This window comes from Anastrepha obliqua, chromosome 2 (assembly GCF_027943255.1).
Source record: "Anastrepha obliqua isolate idAnaObli1 chromosome 2, idAnaObli1_1.0, whole genome shotgun sequence".
Lineage (NCBI taxonomy): Eukaryota > Metazoa > Arthropoda > Insecta > Diptera > Tephritidae > Anastrepha > Anastrepha obliqua.
This window is the reverse complement of record NC_072893.1, coordinates 103,605,021-103,619,816: the sequence shown is the minus strand read 5'-3', so window position 1 is coordinate 103,619,816 and position 14,796 is coordinate 103,605,021. Positions and strand designations below refer to the sequence as shown.

At 39.1% G+C, this 14,796-nt stretch overlaps 1 protein-coding gene across 1 annotated transcript in view; it reads left to right on the top strand.

Moving 5' to 3' along the window:
* LOC129239180 (mucin-5AC-like) overlaps window positions 1-14,796 on the top strand; it is a 235,159-nt gene that overhangs the window by 103,519 nt on the left and 116,844 nt on the right. Inside the window, exon 3 of the mRNA XM_054874517.1 lies at window positions 1,432-2,705. Coding sequence (XP_054730492.1) covers window positions 1,432-2,705 — 1,274 coding nt within the window. The remainder of the gene's footprint in view (window positions 1-1,431; window positions 2,706-14,796) is intronic.

Here is a 14,796-nt window from a genome sequence, read left to right as displayed (position 1 = left end):
CGTATTAAAGCACTTATCAACAGCTTTCATTTGATACCCATATTGTACATACACATCCGAAGGTTACCCGGGTCCACGTTTTGACCTATATCTCGAGCCCTATTTCCAAAATAAAATATAATCCATGTTACTCGTGATGTAGCTTTCGAATGGTGAAAGAATTTTTAAAATCGGTCCAGTAGTTTTTGAGCCTATTCATTACAACCAAACAAACAAAGTTTTCCTCTTTATAATATTAGTATAGATATGGTGAATATTACCATACATTTTTTCCTTCAGATATAATAAAAAAATAATAATAATAACATTAAAACAACAGGTATTATTAACAAACTTGGTTTTATTTTAAATTCTTCAAGTAAATCAAATTAATAATAATCAATAAGAAGGCATATGCCAATACAAATACGTGAATTTATATATGTACATATGCGCATATACATACATATATACGCTCACATAAGTAGGGGAGAGCAAGATGTCGAACGTTGCCGTTCGTTTGCTTTGTTTGCTTTGTCGTTCCTTCCGCGCTTTCGCTTGCAGTTCATTCAATGCAATGAGCAAGGTAACTACATATGAGCAAGGTAACACTAATATGAGCAAGGTAACACTAATGAGCAAGGTAACTACATATGAGCAAGGTAACACTAATATGAGCAAGGTAACTACATATGAGCAAGGTAACACTAATATGAGCAAGGTAACTACATATGAGCAAGGTAACACTAATATGAGCAAGGTAACTACATATGAGCAAGGTAACTACATATGAGCAAGGTAACGACACATTTTGGTAACGGCAATGAGCAAGGTAACTACATATGAACAGTAATGAGCAAGGTAACTACATATGAACAGTAATGAGCAAGGTAACTACATATGAGCATTAATGAGCAAGGTAACTACATATGAACAGTAATGAGCAAGGTAACTACATATGAACAGTAATGAGCAAGGTAACTACATATGAACAGTAAGGAGCAAGGTAACTACATATGAACAGTAAGGAGCAAGGTAACGACACATTTTTTCGTGCGTGCAGCCTGTTAAATCGAATTATAAGACGTTATCACGTCAAAAAAACAAAGAAAAGAGAACAGCTGATTTCTGCTTTTCCGCGACTTACGTCTTTTGTTAAATGTCTACAGTATAACAATTGTTACTGTTGATCCCTTTAGTCGAAGACCGGAACCCATGCCGTCGTCTTCTTCGGATTCCGATTCTTCTTTCTTTTAATACTAATTATCTTACCTTGCACGCAGTTTACTCCCGTAATGAGTTTCCGAAACTTGAGAGATGACTAGACAAGTTTTATTGTCTAATAATTCGAATTTATGGTTCACTTATTTAATACAGCTATTATAATATAACTACTTGAATTTGCAATTTTAACAACTTTTGCACTCTTCCATTCCTCTCTCCTTCTTGCAGCTTCTCAGTTCGCTGGCTACGGACTTAGATATTATGCTGAATGACCTAAGATCATCGCCTGGGTCAAGACTATTACCGCCCACACACCATTTGCATCAGCGCAGTGCTTCCAACTCCTCAACTGCCTCATCGCCATTGACTATTGGTGGAGGCGGAAATGGTGGTGGTGGTGGCGGGCAAACAACAACCGGTTATCTACACAGCGCTTTGCGCAACAATCACAATAATCAATTTGGACAACAGCAATCGAGCACACAACAACAGCAACGACCAACGCCACAGTTGCAACAAGAGAAGCGACAACAGCAGCAGCCGTCAAGGCAAACAGCTAAAGCGCAAATAATACCAGCCCACACGTTAACGGCAACTTCAGCAACAACAACCATAACAACCACAACGGCGTCCATAACGTCAATACCACAACGTTATAATCGCTATCAATACCAACAACAAAAGCAAACACAATCGCATCGTTGCTGTGCCTCAGCCGCCAATGCATGCAATCAAACGAAAAATCGCAACGCCACAGCTACAAAAACAACAGCGGGCACCGCAAAATCTACAACGCCAACCACAAAGACAACAACAACAACAACCAATAGTTCAACACGCAATCAGCAACGTCTCAATCAGCATGCAGCGCACAGGTTGCACGCGAACCCAACCACATCCACCAACATTCACTCCACCACTGCCTCCACCACTTCAACAATCGCTAGCCGCCAAACGACCACCGGCGGCGGTTGTAGCGGATGTGAATTGGTGGCAACAGCCGGAAATGTTGTGCCAGTTGCTGGTGATTGCGTTGTTGGTGCGACGCATTGCAATGGACTCTCAGCCGATGTGCGACGCATAGAGAAATTGCCATTGTGGTCGTATCAGCACAAGCAGTTGCAGCAACCGCAAAAGCTGCACGTTAAATTACTGCAACAACAGCAACGTGCCACAAAAGCGATTGCCGTTATGCATGCGGCAACAACAACAAAATCAAATGCTACATCTACAACGGTGGTATCTGGCCACAAAGAAGACGCGGTCAGTAGGACGCACCATTTGGGTGGCTGCAATGCGTCAGCAGGAAATGCTATTAGTGGTGGCCTGTATGGTGGCTCAAGTGGTCGTGTTGAAAGTGCAGTTACAACTAGCAGCGTAACAACCCTCACAACAGCGCATGTGGTTGACTATACGCGCGGCGAAGGAAATGGAGCAAGTGCTAGTGGAGGCGAAGCATCATTCCGGATGAACTGGCTGCAACCGTCTACAATATTTTATGGGTGAGTAAATGGGACTCATACATTGGGTCGTTATATATGAATATTTATGTGCGTATGCAAACAGATCAACCTGTAAAATAGTTTCTAACTAAGTCCATGTACACAACAACTGAATCGCTAGAAATGCATATAAACTCACAGCAAGTAAAGAGGCATCCAGGGTAGAATGAAGCCGAAGTTTCATATGTCCAACACATGTAAAAAGTGAAATTTCGCGGTAAACTGCACGGTCGCTAGAGAGTTCGCAATTTTTGTGGGAATGTTCGGCGGCAGCGATAATCCCACTTCTAAGGCGCCCGGAGATGGTGTTGACTCAATCGGCTGGTGGCGCCCATTTGCCTCCTGTGGCTGATCTTTTCATTGTTACTACTGTTATTGTAGTTGCTTTTTATTTGTTTGCCGTATCCAAATGGTTGGTGCGTGTCTACCATTCGGAAGTGCGTAGGTTCAAATCTCCGAGGATGAAATACTAAAATGATAGCTATCCTTCGGCAGACAAATGCAAATCTCCGACAGTATTTCTGCTATGAAAAATCCCCTAATACAAAACGATTGCCATTCGACTTAAGACTGTAGGTGCCTCCAGAAATAGGAGAAGGACCTCGGCCAAACACCCAAAAAGGATGTAAGCCAGAATTTTATTTATATATATCTATCGAAAAAGTGCGTCGATTCAGTCTCGTATCAACTTATGACCGCCGGTCGAACACAGCGGATTGCTCTCCTGACTGCAAACCTTTCAATGGATATGGGGGTGCATAACCCACCTAGATTGGGAGCTTGCAGTTTTTGGCCGTCATTTTAAAACGGTACCATTCCTCAGGATGAAGCAAAGGGAAACCTCCACTCAGTAACTAGATCCGATTTGAGATTCGACTAAATCTCTGTATCACATTTAGGTGTCTGCGCCAGCAGAGGGAATTTTGGTGAATTTTAACCACTACAGACTACCTCATACGGTGACAAAATATTTACCAAGATTTCTTAATTACCAACATACCACGATCGAATAGATGCTGGAGAGAGGAGGCTGATTTTTCTTAACTTCGACTTACTTAGCGATTTTTTCGTGCGGAAAATCGTAAATTTTCATTCATTCAAATCTGTTATTTAGCCTTTGAGATACCGCTGGATGAACAAGTCATTCGGGAAGAGATCTACTGAGTAGCAAGTTTCCTTCAAAACAGTTATACTTCTTATATATTTCCATGACCATAAGCGACCGTATTGCATTCGTTATTTAAAGTTTTGTCGTTTGAATTTCAGGCACGAAGGTCGTTTGCAAAGTCCGCGCAAAGTCAGAGAGGAGACATTACTGGCTCATATCATGGTTAAGTTTGGTTAGTGGCAATTCTCGGAAGAACACACGCCAAGCTTCAGCCAGATCGGTATATTTCTTTCTGTTTGGCATTGGTTTCAATTGAGGAAGTCGAGAGATTTTCCTTCTCCATCACCACAACCCAGCAGCGCACGCCTCATCATTTGCTTTCGCTAAATTAGGGTTCGAACTTATTCTTATTCTCCTGACTTGGATCCCTCGCATTCCTCTTCCTCCTTATTTGTTCCCCAATTTGAAGAATTGGCTGGTGGGAAAAAGGTTTCATCCAAACGAGGAGGTGATGGCAGAAATGAATGGTTATTCTTCAGACTTGTACAAATACTATTATTCCGAAGGGATCAACAAACTAGAACAGCGTTGGACGAAGTGTATAAGCTTGAAAGGATATTAGAAATGTTTACCCCAGACAATAAGTTGGTTTTTATATTTACACGGACCTTTCAAATGACCCTCGTACATGATCAGCGATGCTTAAAACTGCTATGTGTCAATATCGGTTTTTTCATTTATTTTTAATTTTCTTGAGAATTGCTCCATTTAGATGATTTACTTCTATCATTTCGATTTTTTTTAATTTACCTATGGATTTTAGATTCGTGGTCAGTGATAGCTGAAACTAGTTTTTGTTGAGATGGACTTCATTTCAGTGTTTCCCTATTGGATACGCAGATGAAGTTTGCAATTCCAAACTCAGACACCATAAACTTAGAAATCTTCGGAAATACCAAACAAACCTGACTATCAGTGCTAAATAATTGCCCCTTAAAGGGGTTAGTCTTCCACTAAGCAAGTGAAAACACCATCAGTCATAAAAGTAGAAATTAAATAGGCAACTATAGACGATCAACGCTGAAGTCTTATTGAAGCGATGTCCTTAGATATTGTCGAAAAAATCGCAAAACTTATTTCGAAAGAAGCACGTTTGAAAAAGAAATGAATAGCAGAGGTGTTTTAAGAATCATCTACGATTATTTTGACCATCCTCCATGACCATCTTTTTATGTTTCGAGCCGGCGGAAAATGACTGCCGGGAGTGCTTAGACCATCTCAGAAGCAACAGTGCGTTAAGTGTACACGAGAGTTTTGGTTTCTGCTTAGTGAGAATAGGATTGAATTTGTGAGCCGAATTAACCGAAATCAATTACAGCTAAAATTTCAATTTCTTTACGCTTGACTGTTTTGTGGCATTCCATGTCTTTGTTGTTACTATTCCCGGGGTGCCAGCATAAAATAATATATTTTTAAAAATTCAGAAAATTAGTTCTAGTAATCTTTTCTCACATTTACATGCCCTTAAAAAAGTACTTGGTATTTACTTATACGTATGTACTAAAAATATCTCAGCCATTATACTCGTAGCTAAAGGAACAAACCTCGCTCGTAAAGCAAATAAAATAAATTTCGTATATCTATCCAACCTTCTTATTATAACTTTATATTCGAGTCCAAATTAACTAAAAAGTTCTCCATAACAAAATGAGCAAATCTTCCAATTAAACTGTTGAATCCTGTCAACATGTCCAACAGCTTGAAGGCTCTTCCCCTTATTCATACGTGCAACATGAACTATCTCACAAATGATTCTTGTTCACTTATGCTGCTGCACGTTCATATCTGCTGCTGTTTCTGCCCTACCTTCCAACTCTAAGGCAAACTGGAAATTAAGTGCGTATACCCGGCAATAAATCGGACTAGTTTCGAAGTAGCACAGAGTTGGATAGGAATGGTTCTCGATCTATTCCCACTCAATGTTTGTAACTGTTTAACCATGTTTATGAGGACATGTCCACCGAATTGGGTATTGTTACCCTCTGTGAAAACTTTGAACGAACTAGCTCTATTATATTTTGACAGTTTTTTGCATTAATTTCTAAACGAAAACAAAGCAAGAGTGCAAATCTTAAAATGAATGAAAATAAATAATTATAATTATTGCCATACTAGTTAAAAATAAATAAATAAGCCATATTCCCTTTAAGAGGTTCTCTCAAGAGGTAATTTTAACAAATTTTCTTCATTATTTAATGGATTTGAAATGTAGAATTATCTGAGAATTTTTAAAAATTCTAGAAATTACGCCGTAGAGCTTTCGAGAAAGGCTGTTTTGTGCTATTACTTTTAGGCTTTGACTGCCGCTGTCCCCGTGAGAGTGCAAAGCCTACGAGTGCAAGACTGACAACCAACTATTCAACTCTGCACCGTTTTACACTAGTTTGGACACGTATAGTAGCGGACCAGACCTTTAGGATACTACTTAAAGAGTCACAGCAGGGTACATAGAAATACACATTGTTTTTATGCATATGTGCATACCCTGTAGGTAAAACCTAAATTAGTGAATTACATTTCTGGTTCACCACTAATACCAATATACTTTAAAAATTTTAGAGTCAGTTTCAGAACTACTAAAAAGAAATACAGAGCTGGTTTTAGTCTGTTTTTTAATTAATTTTAACTCCGAACTGTCGAACGAGATCCAAAGTGTACTAAAATCTGTAAATTTTACTACTATTTACGCGTGCAGTGTTTGGTAGATCTCATCTGAGAAATTTAGTACTAGTTCTGAACAATCATAAGAGATCCGAAGTAAACTAAATATATGCTGTCTGCTGATTAGTACTAATTGCGAATCATTGGATCCCTTCCGTGGAATTTAGTTAAAAAAAGGGTTGCATCGAGCATTAAATCCTAAATGTTAGATTTAGTACTAATACCAAATAATTGAAAGGGAGTGGCAGATCCCCTATTCGAAATTTAGTATTTATTTTGAACTATTAAAAACGCGGCACAGATATTACTAGACCGATGCTGTCGAATATAGTACTCACACTGACCTTTTGGAAAAAGTATTCCGAATATACCAAACCTTATTCGTCGAATTTAGTAATATTTCCGAACTATTGTAGAGGAATGTACAGCGTACTAGGTCACAGCAACGGTTTCAGATTCTAAAAAAAGATGTACAACATTTAAATGCCATTCGCTGAATTTAGTACTAATTAAGGGCCTTCAGAGCATACTAGGTCTCATCTATCGAATTTAGTACTAGTTGCAGACTATCGCAAAAAAGATCTAGAACATGTTAGATCTAATCTGTAGAATTTAGTACTATTTTAGAACTATTTAAAAGATATGCACAGCGACTAGACCTATTAGAAAAGGTATCCAGAATATACTACTCCACATTCTTGGAATTTAGTACCAAGTTTTGTCTACCGGAAAACCGATGTAGAGTATACGAGACCTGATCTTTCGAGTTTAGTACTAGTATCAAGATATTAAAACAAGAATATGAAATCTCCAAACCTTAGTACTAAAAAACTTTAGAACTTCAAAATATCTTCTTCAGAGTATTCAGAATATACTCTGCCACATTCGTGGAATTTGGTACTACTTATAGTTTTGGACTACCGGACTAAAACAGATGTGGAGCATACGATACCAGATCTTTCGGTCTTAGTACTAGCATTGAGCTATTAAAAGAATAATACGAAGTGTACTAAATCTCAAAACCTTAGTACTAACATCTTTAGTACCCCAGAATATCTTCTTCAGAGTACGCCGAATATACTACTCCACATTCTTGGAATTTAGTACTAGTTTTGGACTACCGAAAAACAGATGTGGATCATACGAGACCATATTTTCGGGCTTAGTACTAGCATCGAGCTATTAAAAAAAGAATACAAAGTGTACTAAATCTCAAATCCCGAATTTAGTACTTGTTCCGAGCTATGGAAAATTTCAAAATACACCAGCCGCTCATATGCGAAAAAGAAGAAGGAAATCAATCATAGTTCTAAATTAACTAGATGTGAATGACCGGATTGTCCTGCAGGGCACGCTTTTGGGCAGGCAAGTCCTTCAAGATCATTTATTTTTTATTGCTCGCAAAGCAACATCTTCAGTACATCTTTTCTGGTAGCCTCATCGAATAACCATAAATGCTTGCTTGCAAGTTTGTAGATAATTGTATGACCGCGTGCATGTGTGTGTGTTCCCACATATACTGCAAAGATAGTTACATATGCTTGTTCGAATAAGTACGTATGTATAATATTTAGCTGCGTTGTCTATGTCTGCATGCCATTGATATTATGCGGGTGGATTTCTTAATTTCACAGTTGCGTGCTGCAGGCGGACGGACGATGGTCTCTCTCTCACTCGCCCTCTGCTCTATGTTTCGTTGTCTCTCTGTTGTCTTTCGTACCTTCGAGCCTCTTCACGTCCTTTGTAGTTCTTTGCCGCTTTGGTGTGTTTTATTGCCTTTTGGCTCTTGCATTTTTTATGAATTATATTTACACGTATTCCCTTCATGTTCAATGGTTTTCAAACTAAATGGTAGACAAAGCAATTGTTGCTATTGTTGGTTTACCGTATGTAATTGCACTAAAGTTCCCTATACTACAGCGATTTTTATGTTGGGAGATATTCCTTTATTTTCTTGCACTCGTCCAGCTATGTACCTCTAGCCTTGCTTGTTAGTTTTACTATTGTTATTATTAACCTGTTTGTTGTTGCAGCTTTTATTGTTTTCGCATTTGTTGGTGGTCATCCGCAATTACTTTGCCGTAATGTAGCCCACATAGTTCAACTATTTCATGGTATTCGTAGTTGGAGCATTTCGAAGAAGCTTCGGTTTGCTCTCAAGTTCTGCAGCGTTTGGTTCGCTGTTGCAGAGAGTCGTTGAGGCAATTGGGGCGCGCGTCCAGCAGCGTTTTGGCGCTTGAAGTCCTTGTATGCACGCTTCCTCTGCTGAGATGTGCACGTTATTGATTGCATTTTTAGTCATTCATTTAACGTTTGGGATCTTTGCTCACCTCCGATGGACAATGAAGCCGACAACAAGTCGTGAGTTGCTTGCCGATGGTGTCACACTCACAAACATAATAAATACCTAGTGTTTTTGCGCTTCCCTGTGGCGAATATATGATTGAGCGAAAGCAGTTTTAGGCCGAAATTGACTCGATTTTAACTAGTTGTAAATGTATCACAGTTGTATACTTTCAACCAATATGTTCGTTGTTGCTGAAGACCTAGTTTGCTTTGTTTTGAACGTGCCAGTTTTTATTTTTTCAAAATAAAGTATTGGTGAGGCTATATTTTTGAGTGCTTTTATTTTGACCAAAAAGCTAAGAGAATCTCTTGTTTGGAAAACATGCAGCATTGTGACGTCACATTGTGACTGTTTAGAAATTTGTGACTTTGTCGGAGGTGACAGAAAATGATATTTATGTGAGGAGATGATCAATAGGAGACGTTTTTGGTCCTAGGTCCCCTTAGGCAGTGATCACGACCACCACGAAAAAGGGAGCTCTAGCAAGCATTCAACAATGGATGTATGTATCAACTTCGTTTTTTCTATCGAGTCCTGAACTCTTTAGAACCAAACTGTACGGATTTTTATAACAATTCATTTATCTAACCATTGCCACCTGCAACGCTAATATTTCGTTCAAGTTCTCTCTACAGTTAAGCTTCTTCATTAGCCTTGCAGATGTAGATAATAAAAGTTATTTCAAAAAACGCGGCTATATGTTGTTCTAAATTAACACAGGTTTCATAATTTTTATACAAAATACGTCCTTGGACAATTATATATGAAAAATTACATAATTTAAATGTCCACCATCAGTACGAGGTGTGTTCAACAAGTATCGCGAATTTGGTGTTTTTTCAAAAACTATTTATTTATTCATTAAAATCTATTTTGCTCCTTTCAAAGTAATTCCCATGAGACATTATGCACTTGTGCCAACGTTTTTTTCAATCTTCGAAGCACTTCAAAAAATCATTTGTTTTTATCTTGTTCAGCTCCTCCTTCGATGCCCATTTTTATCTCGTCAATCGTAGCGTAGCGTCGTCCTTTCGTGGGCCTCTTCAGTTTCGGGAACAAGAAAAAGTCACAGGGGGCCAGATCTGGGGAATACGGTGGTATCATTAGTATGTTGTTCTTGGACAAAAAGTCGCGCACAAGCAACGATGTGTGAGCAGGTGCGTTATCGTGATTTGTTCTTCCACAAATCCGGACGTTACTGGTGGATTGCTTAGCGCAAATTGCAGGTAATATTCCTTACTGACCGTTTTACCCTGTGGCAAGAACTCATGATGCTCAACGCCCCTGCAATCGAAGAAAACGGTAAGCAAGCAAACTTTTACATGCGGCCGAACTTGGCGCGCTTTTTTCGGTCTTGGTTCGTGCGGCAGCTTCCATTGAAATGATTGAGCCTTGGTTTCCTCGTCATAACCACAAACCCACGATTCGTCACCAGTTATGACCCTCTGGAGCAAATTTGGGTCGTCGCGTTCAGAGCCCAACATTTCATTAGCAATGTTCATGCGATGCTGCTTTTGGTCGAAATTGAGCAGTTTTGGTACGAATTTTGCGGAGATCCGTTTCATGCCCAAATCATTAAAAAAATCGAATGGCACGAACCAATCGATATATCTATGTCCTCAGCAACTTCTCTAGCGGTGATTCGTCGATTGGCCAATACCATTTTCTTCACTTCATCAATTTTTTCGTCTGTTGTTGAAGTGCTCGGACGTCCGGCACGCTTTTCGTCGTTCTCATCTTCTCGGCCTTCTGAGAACATTTTGTGCCACCGATATACGTTGCTTTGGTCCAAAGTAGCTTCTCAGTATGACACAGTCAACATTCGGAATGCATCCGCGCACTTAATTTCGTTTTTCACACAAAATTTGATACAGGTTCTGTGATCCATATTTTTGAATAGGTAAAAGTCGAAGACGAGCCGAAACACGTGCAAGCAAAGCAGCTGTCAACAATTAACTGAACATTCAAAATAGCCGAGCTCATCGGCACGAGTGAGAGACACGAGTACCAACATATCGCCACAAAAAAATGGAAAGTCGAATATACGTAACCTGCGAAAATTCAAAATTCGCGATACCTTGTAAACACACCTCGTATGTCTACAGGTAAAATCGGATAAAACGGTCGAATCAAATGTCTAATTGTCGTGAACGTCGATATATCGATGTTGAAGGTTTGCGCTACAGCAGCAATATCTCAACAGAACGTCCATTTTTTGGTCTACACTTAAAAGAAATGAAGAGATGTAAAGCCTTTAGAAGACACTCCTCACTAAACCTTTACGGAGGCTGGACTGTGGCCACGCTGAACTCTGTGCACAACATTTTTTGCGTCGTCTTTAGAAGTTTTAGCATAGAAGCATATTAAGAACTTCTTAAACAGTGAAAATTGTCTAATCTGTACAAATAATATTTTTATGGCCGTTGACTGCGTGCCACTGAAGAAGCTGCTTGCTTCTGTCAAGTCTAATTTTCTTCAATCGCATTGTCTAAAGATGACCAGTTGAGCGACGGCAGGCTTTCATGTGGAGATCATCTCTAATCAGTCTTGACATGCATCTGGTCGATATACTAATTATCCTGGATATGATTTTCTGCTTTCTAAGGGGATTTCTGCGAACTCTTTCTAGAACGGCTTTTATGGGTGCATTGGTTCAAGCCACGCAAGGATGACCACTTCTTTTTCTGTCTGTCACTTCAGATGTATGGGAAAAGCAATTGATCGTGCGGTAAACAAACATTCTCGAAATATTAAGTTTTTTCAGCAATTTGTAAGTCTCACTTGCACTTTTATCACACTTTTGTAATGCAATCACTGCAATGCGATTTTCCATAGCTACGCACTCTATTGTTAACAAGCGAAATTTGCCACGAAACTGAGTATAATTTATAAGTAGACAGTTCATACGAACAAAAGCAAAAATAACTGAACTGTTTTCTCCGAATTTGTTCTCGTTTAGCCATTTTGGTATTTTCTCGATGGCTGACTTCAACATCGTAACTGCCCTTCAGCGTAATAGCCTGAGTGAGAGCCCTCCTTTTATTGGGCGTACCCATTTTACGGGGTCTCCTATCGTTTTCTAAAGCTCGCATTACCTGAATTCGTTCTTCCTTGTGCGGTTCAGTTTGAATGCGTGAACTCCCAAGTGCTACTTCCGCTAGCAGCTTTGAGGCCACTCTGTTAAGAGAAGGGAACTTTCATATTATTTGCATATGGTCTTTGCAACTCTAAAGCCGCTCGCATCGCGTGCAAATCATCACCGTGTGATCTCTCATACCACTGGTCATCCCTGCAGATTTACTAGACATTCTGCACCAGTTTAATTGCCTGCAGGGTATTTTCTCAAATCTGCACAAATCATTCCTCTTACCTTCACGTCTACCTCAGCCAGTTACTTTTTTCCATCTGTATCCAACGGTTAGTTACAAACCACACATTTGCTTTTTTCACTTTTTTGTTGCAATAAAATTTATCGCATCGGAAGTACTTGGAGGTTGCCTTGTTATCGCATCACGTCGCTTTGTTTTTGCTTTAACATTCGAAACTTCTGGTCACTGGCGCATCGTTAACGTGTGCCAAAAAGTTGTGCTTCCAATCATCTATTTACCCAACGGTTGTCCGTCTGCACACTTTCCTCTGTATTCACCTAACTGTCCACTGTCCGTTACGTGCACATAAATTTCAAATGCCAAAATTGCGAATAAAAAGGGAACATTATTTTCGAACAAATATTACTTTTTATGCGCACTCATGTAATTTAATCTAAGCTACGTATGAGAGCTCTTTCCCCCATTTTCCGGTCCCACCATAAAAGCGCAAATATTTATTCTTTCATACTAGGTTTTCTATTTGATGACATTTTGGCAAACCCTCCACGAATCGCCCAAATGTTGTTGATTTTAATTAGTACTCTGTTTTGATGAACTAATTTTGGAACAAATCGATTGAGGATTTTTGGCGTTATTTCGGTGTTCGGAGCAAAAGTGTTGGTGCCAAAGTTGTTGGTGTCAGTGATGGCTGTGACGATTTATTGCTTTTTTGTAGAAATGACTAATATTTGTTCAACGAAGTGGTCAGTTTTTGGGACTCCTTTAATATTGGGTTTGGGTAAAAGTTATTGGAATCGAAAATTATTGCCAATCTTTGCTGTTGGTGGCTCAAAGTAGAAATGTTGGTGGCTCATGTGGTTGACTGCTCAAAGTAGAAATGCTGCCAGAGCTAAATATTGCTTGCACTGGGAAGAGATGTTGCTGATTACAGTGAAAGCAGATTGAAGAAGGGAGAAAGGGAACTGGGCTTCAGACTAGCAACCTCATCTCCGCATAAAAATTATTGCTACGAATCCGCGGAAGCAATCGTTCATACTGAACTGTGAAGGTGATGACGATGATTGAGAAAGGATGTGGCTGCCTTTTTAATCATCCAAACCTCTGTTAGAGTGATAACAAAACGAATACGCGTTTGAGACGTACAATCTTGGAAGTTTTGGCATGAAATTCATTACTCTTTGGATTTGCAGTGCGGAACTAGATTTTTTTTAATTTGGTGGCATAAAAGCCTTTCCATATTTTTCCATATAATTTCGACGAAAATATTAACACATTTATAGCTTTTCTTGCAAATGATTTAAAAAGTTTTCTGATTAATATTCACTTCCTCGCCGATTTTCATGATTGATCGACATTTTCGGCGACTAGCCTACTCAAGCATACCCTATCTTTGACGCCCATAATACCAGAATAGAATCGCCGTTGGAATCGCCGTCTTGTTGTTGCATTTAATTCTGTATTGGGACCATTATCAGCAAACAGTTTCTTCGACTGCCTGCACCAACTTTGATACCGAAGAATGTATTGATTTTTCTCTCTTTGATCTTAATTTGATATCGCTTATCTCAGACAACTGGATTCACCGCATTTAATGCAGTTAAAAAAACCTTTTTTGAAGCATAAAATCACATTTAGATCCTGATATAGTATGACCAGATGTCAGGCACACATCGTGATATATGACTCCTTGAAGGCATCCAGCAGAAAACATTTGTTTTTACTTCACTGCGAAGTGTTATTAAGAAAAATTACCATAATCTTGATGTTTTTTTTTCTGCATTCTAATATATTCTATCGGACCCACAAGAAAGTTGATTTTCCAGTATAGGAGTCAATCAGCACTTGACTTCCAATGCTGCTTAAAAAATCAGCTTCGTGCTACTCAGATTCACACAATCAGGGATATGAGTACTGTATCTTGTATTCCTTTCATGTCTTCGCGGAGGAGGTGCTTGCTCTTTAGATGTAATTGGTATGACGAAGAGTATTAAGCCATTACGGCAGAGGAATTCTCAGATTATATTATAAAAATCAGAATGAGTTCGACTTGTATTCAAACAATCTCGAAAGAGAGGAGCTCAGATAGTTTAACTTTAGAAAAAACAAGAGAGAGTTAGTAAAGCTTTCTAATGCACAGCTAGTGATGCTCACAAATAGAAATGCAGTGCTGGAATTCTGTTAGAATAAAGTCGCAAGCGTCGATTCTGAGTGTTGGAAGACAGGTTATTTATTGGATTGGATTTATTGGATATATTGGATTCTTCAAAAAACAAGTTATAAAGTATATGAGGCACATGAGCGCTGGCAATAATACGTTAGAGTGAAGAGCTGACCATGATGGCCGACAACTTCTACTCTCAAAACAACATCAGCTGATTTTTCAAATCACCGTCATCATCTTGTCATTACGGTCTGGGCTGGACTATTGCCTCCTCTATAATACGCCTCCATTCTTCTCGACAGTCCGCTTTCGCTCTATATTGTGAGATTTTCATCTTTCGTATCTCGTCTTCTGTGATTTTATAAACCGACTTGCATTTCGTCCAGCGATTAAAACAATGAGTTTGTGGTTATGCCGTTTACGGT